Source organism: Oncorhynchus nerka, linkage group LG13 (assembly GCF_034236695.1).
Source record: "Oncorhynchus nerka isolate Pitt River linkage group LG13, Oner_Uvic_2.0, whole genome shotgun sequence".
NCBI classification, from domain to species: Eukaryota; Metazoa; Chordata; class Actinopteri; order Salmoniformes; family Salmonidae; genus Oncorhynchus; species Oncorhynchus nerka.
In genome coordinates, this window is record NC_088408.1 from 33,679,038 (window position 1) to 33,696,589 (window position 17,552).

The following is a 17,552-nucleotide window of genomic DNA, read 5'->3' on the forward strand; positions in this document are numbered from 1 at the left end:
TTTCATAGATACAGTGGTGGTGTTTTTGTCAGGTCTCATTTATTTATATTGCACGTTGCTGTGCAGAAGAGCACAGAACTACAAAAGGAACAGTAGCAATTAACATGAAGTGAAGAGAAGTGAGCAGGTTTTACTCTAGGGCAACAGCAGTACTATATTCTTTCTCCTCAAGACAACAGGACTTGGTGTGTTTATGTATTCGGTTCTTACAGCAGGACGAGCTCTAGTTACACAGGAATATACAATTACTTAAAATATGATCAACAATGATGACAGGTTTCACTTTTTCTAGTTGACAGTGTGAAGTCATCCTGAACATTCTGCTTTGTGTAGTGGTGCACGGTGGAGTGTCCTCCGATTTCTACTTCACCACTCTGGAAAGGAAAAGGTCATTAAAAATTCTAAATCACTTCAGGACATTTGTCTCCTATCTCACTTTAAAATGTACTTGCTATAAAGCCTGGTGTGATTAGTAAGATTATTATTGGTCCAATGACACAGAAGCACTCACACAGTGGTCTGTTTGTAGAGGTCTAGGGCCTGCTGTGCCACCATTTCAGAGAACTTGGGGTCATTCCAGGGGATGTCTCCAGGCACACTGAAGGTCATGGCAGGGTTGTCAAACAACTGGACAGACACATTGGTGTCCCCTGGCTTCTCAGGGTCCTCTGTGTCGTTGGACATGACCTTGGAGGAATTCAAGACGTAAGTCTTCATAAGACCATGTTACAAAGAAATAGGATACAACGCATTGCAGACTATGGAGTCTCACCGTTTCGATCTTGAAGATTTCATCCTTGTTGTTGGTGTTGTTGGCCAGGGCAGACACCCAGCCAAACTGCTTGCTGAAAAGGTCTAGCAGGCTGGAAGTGTTGGACATCTGCTCCTCAAACTTCCTCAGCTGCTTGCTGTACTCCTGAGTGAACTTCTCTGCCATGGCCAGGGCCTGCTCCAGGTCCTTCTTCAGAGGACCAGCCAGAGGCTTCTTCCCTGAGCAGTCTGGAGGAGAGAACCACATTTCATGTAATACACAACATATAGTCAACAGAGTCACTGGTGTCCCTTTAGCTCCATATCAGCAACTTTTGGTGTGATGTACTAGCAACTTGTTTTACCTATTCGGAAGGCCAAAGTTAGCTTAAGGAGCAGTTCTCTCTGGGTCTAATCCCAAGAAGTTCTGGAAAACTGTTGAAGACCTGAAGAATAAACCCTACTCACAGCTGCCCGTGTCCCTTAATGTTGAATTGGTTGTTACTGACAAGGAGCACATGGCTGAGCTCTTTAATCACCACTTCATTAAGTCAGGATTCCTATTTGACTCGGCCATCCCTCATTGCCTGTACAACATTTCCTCATCTCCCACCACTTCTAATGCGACTAGCCCCGATGCTCCTCTTTTTACCCTGCCCCGCTACAAAGTGTCTCCTTGCAGGCTGTCGCTGAGTCTAAGGTGCTAAAGGAGCTCCTTATACTTGACCCCAAAAAAACATCTGAGTCAGATGGTTTAAATCCTTTCTGCTTTAAGGTTCCAGCCTCTATCATCACCAAGCTTATCTCTGACCTTTTTAACCTGTCTCTCCTCTTTGGGGTGGTTCCCGTTGCTTGGAAGGGAGCCACGGTGCGTCCTTTATTTAAAGGCGGAGATCAAGCTGATCCTAACTGTTATAGGCCAATTTCTATTTTTCCCTGTTTATCAAAAGTATTTTTGGTATTTTATTAGGATCCTCATTAGCTGTTGCAAAAGCAGCAGCTGCTCTTCCTGGGGTCCACACAAAATATGAAACATGACATAATACAGAACATGAATAGACAGAACAGCGCAAGGACAGAACTACACAGATAGGCACACGTACCCTACATATCAATACTTGCACACAAACTATCTAGATCAAATAGGGGAAAGGCGTTGTGCCGTGAGGTGTTGCTTTATCTGATTTTTAAAACCAGGTTTGCTGTTAATTTGAGCAATACGATATGGAATGGAGTTCCATGCTATATAATACTGTACGCTTTCTTGAAATTGTTCTGGATTTGGGGACTGTGAAAAGACCTCTGGTGGCGTATCTGGTGGGGTAAGTGTGTGTGTGTCAGAGCTGTGTGTTAATTGACTATGCAAACAATTTGGGATTTGCAAAACATTCATGTTTCTTATAAAGAGAAGTGATGCAGTCAGTCTCTCCTCAACTCTTAGCCAAGAGAGACTGGCATGCATAGTATGTATAGCTCTGTTCTGAGCCTGCTGCAGCTTAACTACAGTTGAAGTCGGAAGTTTACATAAACCTTAGCGAAATACATTTAAACTCTGTTTTTTACAATTCCTGACATTTAATCCGAGTGAGAATTCCCTGTTTTAGGTCAGTTAGGATCACCTCTTTATTGTAAGAATGTGAAATGTCAGAATAATAGTAGAGAGTGATTTATTTCAGCTTTTATTTCTTTCATCACATTCCCAGTGTGTCATTAGTTTACATACCCTAAATAAGTATTTGGTAGCATTGCCTTTAAATTGTTTCACTTGGGTGAAATGTTTCAGGTAGCCTTCCACAAGCTTCCCACAATAAGTTGGGTGAATTTTGGCCCATTCCTCCTGACAGAGCTGGTGTAAGTGAGTCAGGTTTGTAGGCCTCCTTGCTCACACATGTTTTTTCAGTTCTGCCCACAAATTTTCTATAGGATTGAGATTATTGCTTTGTGATGGCCAATCCAATACCTTGACGTTGTTGTCCTTAAGCCATTTTGCCACAACTTTGGAAGTATGCTTGGGGTAATTGTCCATTTGGAAGACCCATTTGCGACCAAGCTTTAACTTCCTGACTGATGTCTTGAGACGTCTGTTTTGTGAAGTGCACCAGTCCCTCCTGCAGCAAAGCACCCCCACAACATGATGTTGCCCAGCCCCGTGCCTCACGGTTGGGATGGTGTTTATCGGCTTGCAAGCCTCCCCCTTTTACCTTCAAACATAACAATGGTCATTATGGCCAAACAGTTCTATTTTTGTTTCATCACACTTGAGGACATTTCTCCAAAAAGTACAATCTTCGTCCCCATGTGCAGTTGCAAACTATAGTCTGGCTTTTTTATGGCGGTTTTGGAGCAGTGGCTTCTTCCTTGCTGAGTGGCTTTTCAGGTTTTGTCGATACAGGACTCGTTTTACTGTGGATATAGATACTTCTGTACCTGTTTCCTCCAGCATCTTCACAAGGTCCCTTGCTGTTGTTCTGGGATTGATTTGCACTTATCGCACCAAAGTACGTTCATCTCTAGGAGACGGAACGCATCTTCTTCCTGAGCAGTATGATGGCTGCGTGGTCTCATGGTGTTTATACTTGCGTACTATTGTTTGTACAGATGAACGTGGTACCTTCAGGCGTTTAGAAATTGCTCCCAAGGATGAACCAGACTTGTGGAGGTCTACAATTATTTTTCTGAGATCTTGACTGATTTCTTTTGATTTTCACATGATGTCAAGCAAAGAGGCACTGAGTTTGAAGGTAGGCCTTGAAATACATCCACAGGTACACCTCCAATTGACTCAAATGATGTCAATTAGCCTATCAGTAGCTTCTAAAGTCATTACATAATTTTCTGGAATTTTGCAAGCTGTTTAAAATCACAGTGGACCCACTGGAATTGTGATACACTAAGTTATAAGTGAAATAATCTGTCTAAACAATTGTTGGAAAAATTACTTGTGTCACGCACAAGGTAGATGTCCTAACTGACTTGCCAAGGGTATAGTTTGTTAACAAGAAATGTGTGGAGTGCTTGAAAAACTAGTTTTAATGACTCCAACCTAAGTGTATGTAAACTTCAAACTTCCACTGTTCATATGAGATGAGTAATGCAAAACATGTAAACATTATTAAAGTGACTGGTGTTCCATTATTAAAGTGGCATGTGATTTCAAGTCTACGTATATATGCAGCTGACTCTAATGTGCTAGTGATGGCTATTTAAAAGTCTGATGGCCTTGAGCTGTTTCAGTCTCTCAGTCCCAGCTTTGATGAACCTGTACTGACCTCGCCTTCTGGATGATAGCGGTGTGAGCAGGCAGTGGCTCGGGTGGTTGTTGTCCTTGATGATCTTTTTGGCCTTCCTGTGACATCGGGTGCTGTAGGTGTCCTGGAGGGCAGGTAGTTTGCCCCTGATGATGTGTTGGGCAGACTGTATCACCCCCTGGAGAGCCCAGCGGTTGCGGGCGGTGCAGTTACTGTTCCAGACGGTGATACATCCCGACAGGATGCTCTCAATTGTGCATCTGTAAAAGTTTGTGAGGGTTTTAGTTACCAAGCCAAATTTCTTCAGCTCACTGAGGTTGAAGAGGCACTGTTGCACCTTCTTCACCACACAGTCTGTGTGGGTAGACCCTTTCAGTTTGTCAGTGATGTGTACGCAGAGGACCTTCTCCACTGCGGTACCGTCAATCTGGATAGAGGGGTGCTCCCTCTGCTGTTTCCTGAAGTCCACGATTAATCTCCTTGGTTTTGTTGACCTTGAATGAGAATTTATTTCCCTGGCATCACACTCCCAGTGCCCTCACTTCCTCCCTGTAGGCTGTCACGTCATTGTTGGTAATCAAGCCTTCTACTGTTGTGGTGTCTGCAAACTTGATAATTGAGTTGGAGGTGTGCTTGGGCACACAGTCATGGGTGAACAGGAAGTACAAGAGGGGGCTGAGCATGCACCCTTGTGGGGCCCCAGTGTTGAGGATCAGCAAAGTGGAGGTGTTGTTTTCTACCTTCACCACCTGGGGGTTGCCCATCAGGAAGTCCAGGACCTAGTTGTACAGGGCGGGGTTCAGACCCAGGGCCATGAGCTTAATGATGTGCTTGGAGGGTACTATGGTGTTGAATGCTGAGCTATAGTCAATGAACAACATTCTTACATAGGTATTCCTCTTGTACAGATGGGATAGGGCAGTGTGCAGTGCGATGGAGATTGCATCGTCTCTGGATCTGTTGGGGTGGTAAGCAAATTGAAGTGTGTCTAGGGTGACATGATATGATCCTTGACTAGTCTCAAAGTTACCTTTGCTTTCTTGGGCACAGGAACAATGGTGGGCATCTTGAAGCATGTGGGGATGGCAGACTGGCATAGGGAGAGATTGAATAGCCAGCCAGCTGGTCTGCACATGCTCTGATGACGTGGCTAGGGATACCGTCTGGGCCGGCAGCCTTGCAAGGGTTAACACTCTTAAATGTCTTACCACGGAGAAGGAGAGCCCACAGTCTTTGGTAGCGGGCCGTGTCAGTGGCTCTGTGTTATCCTCAAAGCGGGCGAAGGTGGTTAAATGGCCAGAAGTAAGACGTCGGTGTCCTCAACATGGCTAGTTTTCCTTTAGTAGTCCATGATTGTCTGTAGACCCTGCCACATACCTCTCGTGTCTGAGCTGTTGAATTGCGACTCCACTTTGTCTCTATACTTACGTTTTGCCTGTTTGATTGCCTTGTGGAGGGAATAGCTACATTGTTTGTATTCTGACATATTCCTAGTCACCTTGCCATGGTTAAATGCGGTGGTTCGCGCTTCAGTTTTGCGCGAATGCTGCCATCTATTCATGGTGGGTACAACATCTCTATACACTTCCTGATAAACTCAGTCACCGTATCAGTATATTCATTCATATTAATCTCTGAAGCTACCCGGAACATATCCCAGGCCGCGTGATCAAAACAATCTTGAAGCATGGATTCCGATTGACCTGCATTGAATAGTCCTTAGCACGGCTACTTCCGGTTTGAATTTCTGCCTATAGGAAGGGGTGAGCAAACTGGAGTCCTGGTCAGATTTGCCGAAAGGAGGACGGGGGAGGGCCTTGTAGTCATCCCGGAAGTTGGAGTAGCAGTGGTCGAGTGTTTTAGCAGTGCGAGGACTACAGTCGATGTGTTGATAGAACTTTGGCAGCCTTTTTCTCAAATTTGCTTTGTTAAAATCCCCTGATACAATAAATGCAGCCTCAGGATATGTTTTTTCCAGTTTGCATAAAGTCCAGTAAGATTCTTTGAGGGCCGTCGTGGTATCGGCTTGAGGGGGGATATACAGGGCTGTGACAATAACCAAAAGTAATTATCTTAGGAGATAATATGGTCTGCATTTCATTGTGAGGCATTCTAGGTCGGGGGATCAAAAGGACTTGAGTTCCTGTATGTTATCACAATCATACCATGAGTCGTTAATCATGAAACATACGACCCCATCCTTCTTCTTCCCGGAGAGATATTTATTCCTGTCTGTGCGATGAACTGAGAACCCAACTGGCTGGACCGACTTAGACAGTATATCCCGAGAGAGCCATGTTTCCTTGAAACAGAGTATGTTACAATACCTGATGTCTGTCTGGAAAGAAACCCTCGCCCTAAGCTCATCAACATTATCATCCAGAGACTGAACATTAGCGAGTAATATACTTGGAAGCGGTGGATGGTATGCATGCCTACTAAGTCGGACTAGAAGACCACTCCGAGTACCTCTCCTCCGCTGGCGGTGTTTTGGGTCAGCCTCTGGAATCAGTTCAATTGCCCTGGGGGGTGCAGACAAAGGATCCGCTTCGGAAAGTCGTATTCCTGGTCGTAATGCTGCTGGTGCTGGAAAGTTACCGCCACTTTGATATCCAATAGTTCTTCCCGGCTGTATGTAATAACACAAAACATTTTCTGGGCTAATAATGTAAGAAACAATACTTAAAAAACGAAATACTGCGAAGTTTCCTAAGAGCTAGAAGCATGGCAGCCCTCTCTGTCGGCGCCATTTCGTATGAATAGGCTAGCTGCTATGCCAAATAGCTCCTCAGACCCGCCCTTGTTCGGCAGGATCACTGGACAGAGACTAGCTGTCCCAACAACGACGTTGCAGAATCCAAACTAAAAAAGTTAGCTAGCTACTAATACACTTTCAAAACAACAAACTTTTAAAAACAACAAATCTGAGCTCTCCCTCGTTCCGCGTTCAGAAGTGTTGGAAAAAGTTATCAATAATCAACTGACTGGCTTTCTTGATGTCTATAGTATTTTCTCTCATATGCAATCTGGTTTCTGCCCAGGATATGGATGTGCCACTGCCACCTTTAAGGTACTAAATTATGTCACCATTGCCCTTGATTATAAGCAATGTTGTGTTGCTATTATTTTGACTTTGAGTATTGGTGTCTCTGAGGGGTCTTTGGCCTGGTTTGCTAACTACCTCTCTCAAAGAGTGCAGTGTATAAAGTCAGAACATCTGCTGTCTCAGCCACTGCCTGTCACCAAGGACTCGATCCTAGGCCCCACACTCTTTTCAATTTACATCAACAACATAGCTCGGCAGTAAGCTCTCTCATCCATTTATATGCAGATGATACAGATGATATATGCAGTTTTATACTCAGCTGGGCCCTCACCGGATTTTTTGTTAAATGCTCTACAACAAAGATTTGTTAGTGTCCAACAAGCTTTCTCTGCCCTTAACCTTGTTCTGAACACCTCCAAAACAAAGGTAATGTGGTTTGGTAAGAAGAATGCCCCTCTCTCCACCGGTACGATTACAACCTCTGAGGCTTAGAGCTTGAGTTAGTCACCTCATACAAGTACTTGGGAGTATGGCTAGACGGTACACTGTCCTTCTCTCAGAAAATATCCAAGCTGCAGGCTATAAGGTTAAATCTAGACTTGATTTCCTCTATCGTAATCATTCCTCTTTCACTCCATCTGCCAAACTAACCCTGATTCAGATTACCATCCTACCCATGCTAGATTACGAAGACGTAATTTATAGATTGGCAGGTAAGGGTGCTCTCGAGCGGCTAGATGTCCTTTACCATTCGGCCATCAGATTTGCCACCAATGCTCCTTATAGGACACATCACTGCACGTTATACTCCTCCGTAAACTGGTGATCTCTGTATACCCATAGCGAGACCCACTGGTTGATGCTTTTTTATAGGCCTCATTCCCTCGTATCTGAGATACCTACTGCAGCCCTCATCCTCCACATACAACACCTGTTCTGCCAGTCACATTCTGTTAAAGGTCCCCAAAGCACACACATCCCTGGGTCGCTCCTCTTTTCAGTTCGCAACTGGAACGAGCTGCAAAAAAGTTTTCTCTCTTTATCTCTTCATTCAAAGACTCAATCATGGACACTCTAACTGACAGTTGTGGATGCTTCACATGTGTATTGTTGTCTCTACCTTCTTGCCTTTGTGCTGTTGTCTGTGCCCAATAATGTTTGTACCATGTGTCATGACTGTCCTGTTCGGGTCAGGTTACCATGGACCACAGTCCTACAGATATATCTCTCACACCCACCACAGGGGGGAGATGAGGGGTTTTATGACACCTCATGCCCATTGTAAATCTTAAGGCAGCAGACAAAATCCTTTGTCAACTCAGTGTGGAGGTTTGGAATGTGTGAGTGGGCCCTATGAACTCAGAACGATACATGCAATAGATGGACTTAGGTCAATTATATTTCATCAGCAAAAATGGTGGTAATAACGATAGATGGAATATGAAAATGAATGTCGTTTTTGTGATGTTATTAAAGGTTAAATGACAACATTATAACGAAAACATTGTAACTTTAAGAGTTTCCATAATATGCACATGATGTATACATATTGTATGTTGTGTGGAAAATGTCCAGATCAAAAAGAATGTTTTGGAAAAGTGAACTGTGAAATTAGTTGTCTAAGGTCTGAGTAGTCGCAACCCCAAAACGCAACATGAAGTTGAGGAAGACAAAAGAACCTCTTAACAATTTATGCTACGGACCACCCGGTTATTCTATCCAAGGAATCGTGTGTCTACACTGCTTTCATTCCCAAACTGGAACCGTCTATAGTCGTGACCAAAAGTTTTGAGAATGACACAAATATTAATTTTCACAAAGTTTGCTGCTTCAGTGTCTTTAGATATTTTTGTCAGATGTTACTATGGAACCCTGAAGTACAATTACAGGCATTTCATAAGTGTCAAAGACTTTTATTGACAATTAGATTGAGTTGATGCAAAGAGTCAATATTTGCAGTGTTGACCCTTCTTTTTCAAGACCTCTGCAATCCACCCTGGCATGCTGTCAATTAACTTCTGGGCCACATCCTGACTGATGGCAGCCCATTCTCGCATAATCAATACTTGGAGTTTGTCAGAATGTGTGGGTTTTTGTTTGTCGACCCGCCTCTTGAGGATTGACCACAAGTTCTCAATGGGATTAAGGTCTGGGGAGTTTCCTGGCCATGGACCCAAAATGTTGATGTTTTGTTCCCCGAGCCACTTAGTTATCCCTTCTGCCTTATGGAAAGGTGCTCCATCATATTGGAAAAGGCATTGTTCGTCACCAAACTGTTCCTGGATGGTTGGGAGAAGTTGCTCTAGAATGATGTGTTGGTATCATTCTTTATTCATGGCTGTTCTTAGGCAAAATTGTGAGTGAGCCCACTCCCTTGGCTGAGAAGCAACCCCACACATGAATGTTCTCAGGATGCTTTACTGTTGGCATGACACAGGACTGAAGGTAGCGCTCACCTTGTCTTCTCCGGACAAGCTTTTTTCCGGATGCCCCAAACAATCGGAAAGGGGATTCATCAGAGAAAATGACTTTACCCCAGTCCTCAGCAGTCCAATCCCTGTACCTTTTGCAGAATATTAGTCTGTCCCTGATGTTTTTCCTGGAGAGAAGTGGCTTCTTTGCTGCCCTTCTTGACACCAAGCCATCCTCCAAAAGTCTTTGCCTCACTGTGCGTGCAGATGCACTCACACCTGCCTACTGACATTCCTGAGCAAGCTCTGTACTGGTGGTGCCCCGATCCCGCGGCTGAATCAACTTTAGGAGACGGTCCTGGCGCTTGCTGGACTTGCTTGGGCACCCTGAAGCCTTCTTCACAACAATTGAACCGCTCTCCTTGAAGTTCTTGATGATCCGATTAATGGTTGATTTAAGTGCAATCTTACTGGCAGCCTGTGAAGCCCTTTTTGTGCAAAGCAATGCTGACGGCACGTGTTTCCTTGCAGGTAACCATGGTTGACAGAGGAAGAACAATGATTCCAAGCACCACCCTCCTTTTGAAGCTTCCAGTCTGTTATTTGAACTAAATCAGAATGACAGAGTGATCTCCAGCCTTGTCCTCGTCAACACTCACACCTGCGTTAACGAGAGAATCACTGACATGATGTCAGCTGGTCCTTTTGTGGCAGGGCTGAAATGCAGTGGAAATGTTTTTGGGGGATTCAGTTCATTTGCATGGCAAATAGGGATTTTACAATTAATTGCAATTCATCTGATCACTCTTCATACCATTCTGGAGTATGTGCAAATTGCCATCATACAAACTGAGGCAGCATATTATATTTGTGTCATTCTCAAAACTTTTGGCCATGACTGTACACGGCTAATTAGTCGTCCGGAGAAGACCCCTTTTCTTAAGAGAAAGGACACTGACATCGTGTGGACAATCAAAGACTTACACCCGGTAACGAAAGAAGTGCCACCATCAGAGAAGAGACCTTCGACAAGTAATTACATCATTATATTATAACCCATAAGAGCAGCAGTTCGGGGCAAGGTGTAAGGGCTAAACTAAGCATAGTTTACAAGTGTATTCAAGTGTGCTTTTCTCTCGTGCACTCTCTCTTTCTCTCTCTTTCTAAATCCCCATTTTGTGTAACAGGTGAAACTGGAACATTTTTCATTGTACTAAGTTTTAATCAATAGCCTAGACTGTTTGTTTGTGTATGTGTATCTTATGTTATCATTTAGCATGTTAGGAAATAAATGATCAACTCAATTGATGTACGCCGCAGCCCGTCTGGTGTTCAACCTTCCCAAGTTCTCTCACGTCACCCCGCTCCTCCGCTCCCTCCACTGGCTTCCAGTTGAAGCTCGCATCCGCTACAAGACCATGGTGCTTGCCTACGGAGCTGTGAGGGGAACGGCACCTCAGTACCTCCAGGCTCTGATCAGGCCCTACACCCAAACAAGGGCACTGCGTTCATCCACCTCTGGCCTGCTCGCCTCCCTACCACTGAGGAAGTACAGTTCCCGCTCAGCCCAGTCAAAACTGTTCGCTGCTCTGGCCCCCAATGGTGGAACAAACTCCCTCACGACGCCAGGACAGCGGAGTCAATCACCACCTTCCGGAGACACCTGAAACCCCACCTCTTTAAGGAATACCTAGGATAGGATAAAGTAATCCCTCTCACCCCCCCTCCCCCTGAAAAGATTTAGATGCACTACTGTTCCACTGGAGGTCATAAGGTGAATGCACCAATTTGTAAGTCGCTCTGGATAAGAGCGTCTGCTAAATGACTTAAATGTAATGTAAATGTATGTAGTACAGAATTATTTAGTGAGACTCGGGTTTGTGCAGATTCACGAATTATGCGACGTTCAGGATGAGACTGTAGAGGAAATTAATTCATTAGCGACTGCGGTAAAATCTATATTCTATTCTATATTCTGATAGTTAATTAGGGAAAACGGAAACTCAATAAAAAACTAACTTTTCCCATGGTGCCCCAGGTTACTGAGTTAATGATTACCTGATTAATTGAAAGACGTAATTATAAACAGCTAATAATTAGATGAACAGCAGTTGTCACATAAATCAATACGTCACAACACATGTTTTGTGCTGCTACCATGCTGTGTTGTCATGTGTTTCTGCCATGCTATGTTGTTGTCTTCGGTCTCTCTTTATGTAGTGTTGTGGTGTCTCTACTGTCGTGATGTGTATTTTTGTCCTATATTTTTCTTTTTAATCCCATCCCAGTCCTCGCAGGAGGTCTTTTGCCTTTTGTTAGGTCGTCATTGTAAATAAGAATTGGTTCATAACTGACTTGCCTAGCTAAATAAAGCTTAAATAAAACAATTTAAAAAATACCTGACTCAGCCAAGGCATGACTTTGTGGTAAGAAAGAGAAAGAAAATCTGATAGACTTTACCAATATCCTGGATCGCTACGCATTTTTCACACTCTCCTCGCAGTTTAATGCAGCCAGCAGAATTGCGACGTATCTCTCTGCAGGTCATACCAGAAGGCTTTGTCACAACAACATCCTCATTCACACTCCCCTCTGTGGAAAAAAGAAGCCCAATATCATTTATGTAAACATTAACACCATGTTATTGTATAATAACAGTTGTTTAATTAGGACTGAGGTATACCCTCTGAGGGGTTGATGTCAAAGTTAGCGTCTGCGTCCATGACAGGCCCCATGGAGCCGAAGATATTCCGGGCCATGTCCATCATAGGAGCGAACATGTTGTGGAACCCATGGAAGTCTGGGTCCTGCAAAGCGGACCTCACCATACGGGAGCGCACCTCGCCCGTCTCTGCCATCTCTGCTCTCTCATTGGCCCTCTCACTATGACCCCATATACTGGGCATGTGGAAGGGGCTGGAGAACATGGGAGGGTTGAGGGAGTGCATGTGGTCAAACACCCTCAAGCTGTCCATGAAGATACTGTCCACCCCATCGGCCACGTCGGAGTAGCGCTCCTCCAGGTTCTGGAACCTCTGGCTCTGCTCCTGGTCCTCCCTCTCCAGAACATCCATGTTCTCCCCGTTGATCCAGATGGAGAATGGAGAGGTCCTGTTCAGAACCTCCTCCAGCTGAGAGGGAAACAGGAGAAAGCAGCTAGTACAACAGTGACCTATTTTATTTGGAAGGATTGTATAATAGCTTAAACACATTGATCAGTTGTTGTGCATGTCTCTGTGTAAGTCTAGCTTACACAACATATTTGAACTACAATTGCTAAACCAATGTGGAGATTGATTGATGATAGTTCTGTGTAGTTGAGGCGTTACCTGTCTGCCGATCAGTCCGGCGCCACTGCTGCAGGTCCTGGAGTAGTATTTGATGCAGGTGTTCTTCAGACAGGGCTTGCACTCCTCCCACAGAGACTGCATGGTGCCGTTACACACCTCCTGCTCCTCACTCAGTTTAGTCTCCATCTCCTGAGCTGCCTTCAGAGCATCCTGGGAAACAAACACAGCAACTGAGTCAGTGGTCTAAAAAGAACTAGGTGACTATAGCTGATGAATTGAACACAAAATGTAGTGTGATCTTTAACTTATTTTTGTCCAAAACAGTGATGAAAGCTCATGGTACTGTGCATTGCTCAAATGCACTGTACCTCTTTTTGCTGTTTAGTTTTCTCCAGGGCACTCAAGAACTTATTGTGATCATCTCCAGACCTCTCCATCACTGTCTTCATCTCCTTCACCCCACTGATGGCATTTTCTATCTGCTTGTCCAGGTACTTCACCCCCAAGAGAGAAATCTCTGCAGAGAACAATCGCTCAAAATAAATCTCCCCAGCGACTTAAAAATATCCTGCATCATACAGTATACGGCTATTCTGAACAATTTGAAGATATTTAGTTATATGATGGCTTACGGCTTAGATCCTCCTTTGATGGAGGCAGCAGACACTCAGTAGATACCAGAAGCAAAGCAAGGCCCACTAGTGACCCAAAGACTCTCATCTTTACTGTTTCTTAGATACCAAGCGACTGATGCAGTACACACCTGAAAAACAGAGGGGGCTTAGGGTATTTCGGTTGTAATCATAACGCCTCTTATGAAAAGCACTGCAAAATGACCTCATAGTCCAATGGTTCCCAAACTTTTTATAGTCCCATACCCTTTCAAACATTCAACCTTCAGCTGCGCACACTCTTTTTATAGTCCCATACCCTTTCAAACATTCAACACTCTCTAGCACCAGGGACAGCGCACTCTCAAATGTTTGTTTTTTTTGCCAACATTGTAAGCCTGCCACACACACACTATACGATACATTTATTAAACATAAGAACGAGTGTCAATTATGGTCAGTAAAGAAAACTTTAAGCTCGTCTCTCAATTAAAAAAAAAAACATGTCAATACTTTGCCCCTTGATAACCAGCCCACTTCTGTATGTTGTAAAAGCGTTACATGGTCGCTGCCCATATCATTGCATAGTGCAGAAAATACGCGAGAGTTCAGGGGCCTTGCTTTAACAAAGTTAACCATTTTCACTGTAGTGTCCAAAACGCCTTTCAAGTTGTCAGGCATTCCCTTGGCAGCAAGAGCCTCTAAGTGGATGCTGCAGTGTACCCAAGTGGCGTCGGGAGCAACTGCTTGCATATCGTTACCACTCCACTATGTCTCCCTGTCATGGCTTTTACGCCATCAGTACAGATACCAACACATCTTGACCACCAAAGTCCATTTGATATCACAAAGCTGTCCAGTACTTTAAAAATATCCTCTCCTGTTGTCCTGGTTTCTAGTGGTTTGCAGAAGAGGATGTCTTCCTTAATTGACCTCCCATAAACGTAACAGACATATAACAGGAGCTGTGCCAGGTCACCATGTCTGTTGACTCATCCAGCTGTAATGCATAGAAATCACAGGCTTGTATGCAAAGTAGTAATTGTTTCAAAACATCTCCTGCCGTGTCCCTGATGCGTCGTGAAACAGTGTTGTTTGACAAAGGAATTGTCTGTATCGTTTTTTTGGCCTTTCCCCCCAGCATTGTCCCAGCCATATCCGCGGCAGCAGGGAGAATTAAGTCCTCCACAATAGTGTGGGGCTTGCCTGTCCTAGCCACTCGGTAGCTCATCATATACGACTTCTATCTCCGTTTTAATGGTATCTGTTGCTTTTATACATGTCTTACTACTTGAAAGTCGTCTTAATTCTCGCTCAAACTCCCGTGGTTTATTTTTCAAAATTGGCATGTTTTGTTTCTAAATGTCTACGCAAGAGTGAAGGTTTCATCGAGTTGTGAGATAGTACCTTTGCACATATAACACACTGTGGCTGAGGAAAAGCACTACTCCCAATATAAGTGAACCCCAAATCAATGTAGTTCTCATCATATTTGCTCTTCGATGGTCCAACGTCCCTGTCTGTTGTTCGGTGCTTTCCTGGGTAAGGGGGCAGTAGCTGCATCAGCTTAACAGCTGTCAGTGTCCATGCTAGCTGGGCTAGCAACAACATGTATAATTACTTATGCTAAGCATTGGATGTGCTTGTGGAAGCAGAATAACTTGTGTCGTCGACAATTGCACGTGCTTCTACACCTGCATTGCTTGCTGTTTGGGGTTTTAGGCTGGGTTTCTGTACAGCACTTTGAGATATCAGCTGATCTACGAAGGGCTATATAAATACATTTGATTTGATTTGATTTTGAGTACTGGCAGTAGCAGTACTACCAGTAGAGCTGTATGTGTCTCTATGGATGTGCTTGTGGAAGCAGATCAACTTGTGTCGTGGACAGGTGCAGGTGGAGTACTGCTGGCAGTAGCAGTACTACCAGTAGAGCTGTATGTGTCTTTATGGATGCGGGTCTTACTTTCTTTTAACCATTTATCCTTTTTTGAGCAAACTGAATGAGCAGCAGCTAAGTTTGGATACATACGGGCCGTTAGTGAGATAGTAACGGTTAATGTGATTGGATGTGATTTGACTAGGCTACCTGTATTTGACATGGTGTTGTTATTTCGCTGAACACGAGATGGTTTCATTTTATTTTTGGAAGTGAAACGAGGCTACTCAGGCGAGAAAAAACACCCAAATGTGTAGCCCCGTTGGAAAATATAAATGGACTGTTTCAAAATGTGAAAAATAGATGTGAATCACATTTTTATTTGGCGTACCGCCGACGGAATTGCACGTTTGAGAATACCTGTATTACCCCAGTTTGAGAATACCTGTATTACCCCAGTTTGAGAATACCTGTATTACCCCAGTTTGAGAATACCTGTATTATCCCAGTTTGAGAATACCTGTATTACCCCAGTTTGAGAATACCTGTATTACCCCAGTTTGAGAATACTTGTATTACCCCAGTTTGAGAATACCTGTATTACCCCAGTTTGAGAATACCTGTATTACCCCAGTTTGAGAATACCTGTATTACCCCAGTTTGAGAATACCTGTATTACCCCAGTTTGAGAATACCTGTATAGTCCACGTCTGACCTTGGTGTTGTTGTGATGTTGATATTACCCACTAGAGGGTCATGTTGCCCATATAAAGATGACAATACTGTGACACAGCATCATTTGAAACCTTTTTCTTTAATGCTGACATTTGCTGATTTGTTCCAAACGATAAAGTGTGTTTATACTGCATTGCAGCATAGACATTTATCCTATTGTATACTTTTTTAATTTGATAAAAGTATTGACATTAGGCTCAAGATAAACCCTGTGACACAGATACAATGCAGAGATTAGGGGCTGGATTCAACCCTTAGCGCCGAAGAGCAGCGTTGTAGCGCGGTTGAAATGTAAAGGTCATTTTGGATCGAGTCGACATATGCAGCGTTTACCGTGAATGCAGTCTCCTCAAACACAGAAACATTGCCTATAAAATGTAATCACGCTACAACGCTGATCTTCGGCGCTAGAGATTGAACCAGCCCTAGTGGGCGTTTATCTGATAGATCTCCCTGTTGGAATGGAGCCGAAACAAACACAAATTCTTCTCCACTAATCTCTGTGATTATTCCAGGCAGCCCTATAATCCCTTGTGTATTCAACACGCTCACTGTACAACTTCCCAGAAAACACTGAATTGTTGGGAAAAAAATAAAGCCCAATGTTTAGATTTGGAAAACATTGCACATCCTTCCAATTGTGGTGCCAGATATTCAGTTGAAATGTCACCATTGGAGGAAATATCTTGCCATTAAGGGAAATGAGAAAAAGAAGTTTCAAACAATGTCCTACTCATAAATAAGGTCCAATAGCACTTGTATGACTTGCAGGAAAAAGTAGAACACCATTAATAGAACCCAGAAGTAGAACCCACAATTCTGCTCAATCCAGCAGATGGACTGAGCTCTTTATTAAAAGGGATTTGCACATTCTAGTATACTCCTACAAGGGGAAAAAAAATGGGGCTTGAGAACTGCAGCGTCCAGACTTAATTGCTCTCTGCTTGTCCATCTCACGTAAACATGCCCTGTGCAGCTACAATATCAACGCAATAACAGCACTCTAACTCAGAGAGACTTTGTGCCTTTGAGGGTGTTGAATTTAATTATCCAATTGTGGAGTCTTTATAGCATATGCATTGGATAAAGCTTGCAGCCTTAAAATGTTGCGATATACGCAGTACATATCTGGGTCATTCACAGGCAGAGGCAGCGGCAGTTTGGAACAGAGGTCACCCATGAGTAAGAATGAGGAATAACAGTAACATCACTGTGCAGAATGTCTGCAGAATCAAATAGAAACAATATTTATCATAATAAACCACATGGCAAAAAATAGTAGCATCAGCCCCAGGTACAATTCTAAAGACAAATCAAGCATTTCAAGGATACTCCTACTGCAGTTTTGTCTAGTGCCGCAGAAGGCAGCTGTGCACAGGGCTGATACCCTGAAGACACACAATATGCGTTTTCCTCCCAGCCAGCCGGGACTGCCAGGCAGAAGAGGATCACTCACCTCCCTGTTGATCTTGCCTCTTCAGAGCGGATGAAGTGCAGTGAGGCTGTCTTCCGCTAGGTATTTATACAGGACCTAGCAGTGATGTTGACACTGATTCACGCCCTGTGGCTTTGGACTTTTCCA

General features: G+C 43.8%; 1 protein-coding gene across 1 annotated transcript; it reads right to left on the reverse strand.

The window, feature by feature from the left end:
- Window positions 1-20: 20 nt before the first annotated feature.
- On the reverse strand, window positions 21-17,552 carry LOC115139408 (clusterin-like). Its single transcript, XM_029676749.2, has 9 exons — window positions 17,427-17,552; window positions 13,378-13,508; window positions 13,114-13,262; window positions 12,785-12,955; window positions 12,139-12,586; window positions 11,916-12,047; window positions 773-999; window positions 512-687; window positions 21-374 (listed from the first exon to the last, which is right to left on the reverse strand). The coding sequence occupies exons 2-9, from the start codon at window positions 13,463-13,465 to the stop codon at window positions 362-364; spliced, it is 1,404 nt and encodes a 467-aa protein (XP_029532609.1). The 5' UTR covers window positions 13,466-13,508; window positions 17,427-17,552; the 3' UTR covers window positions 21-361.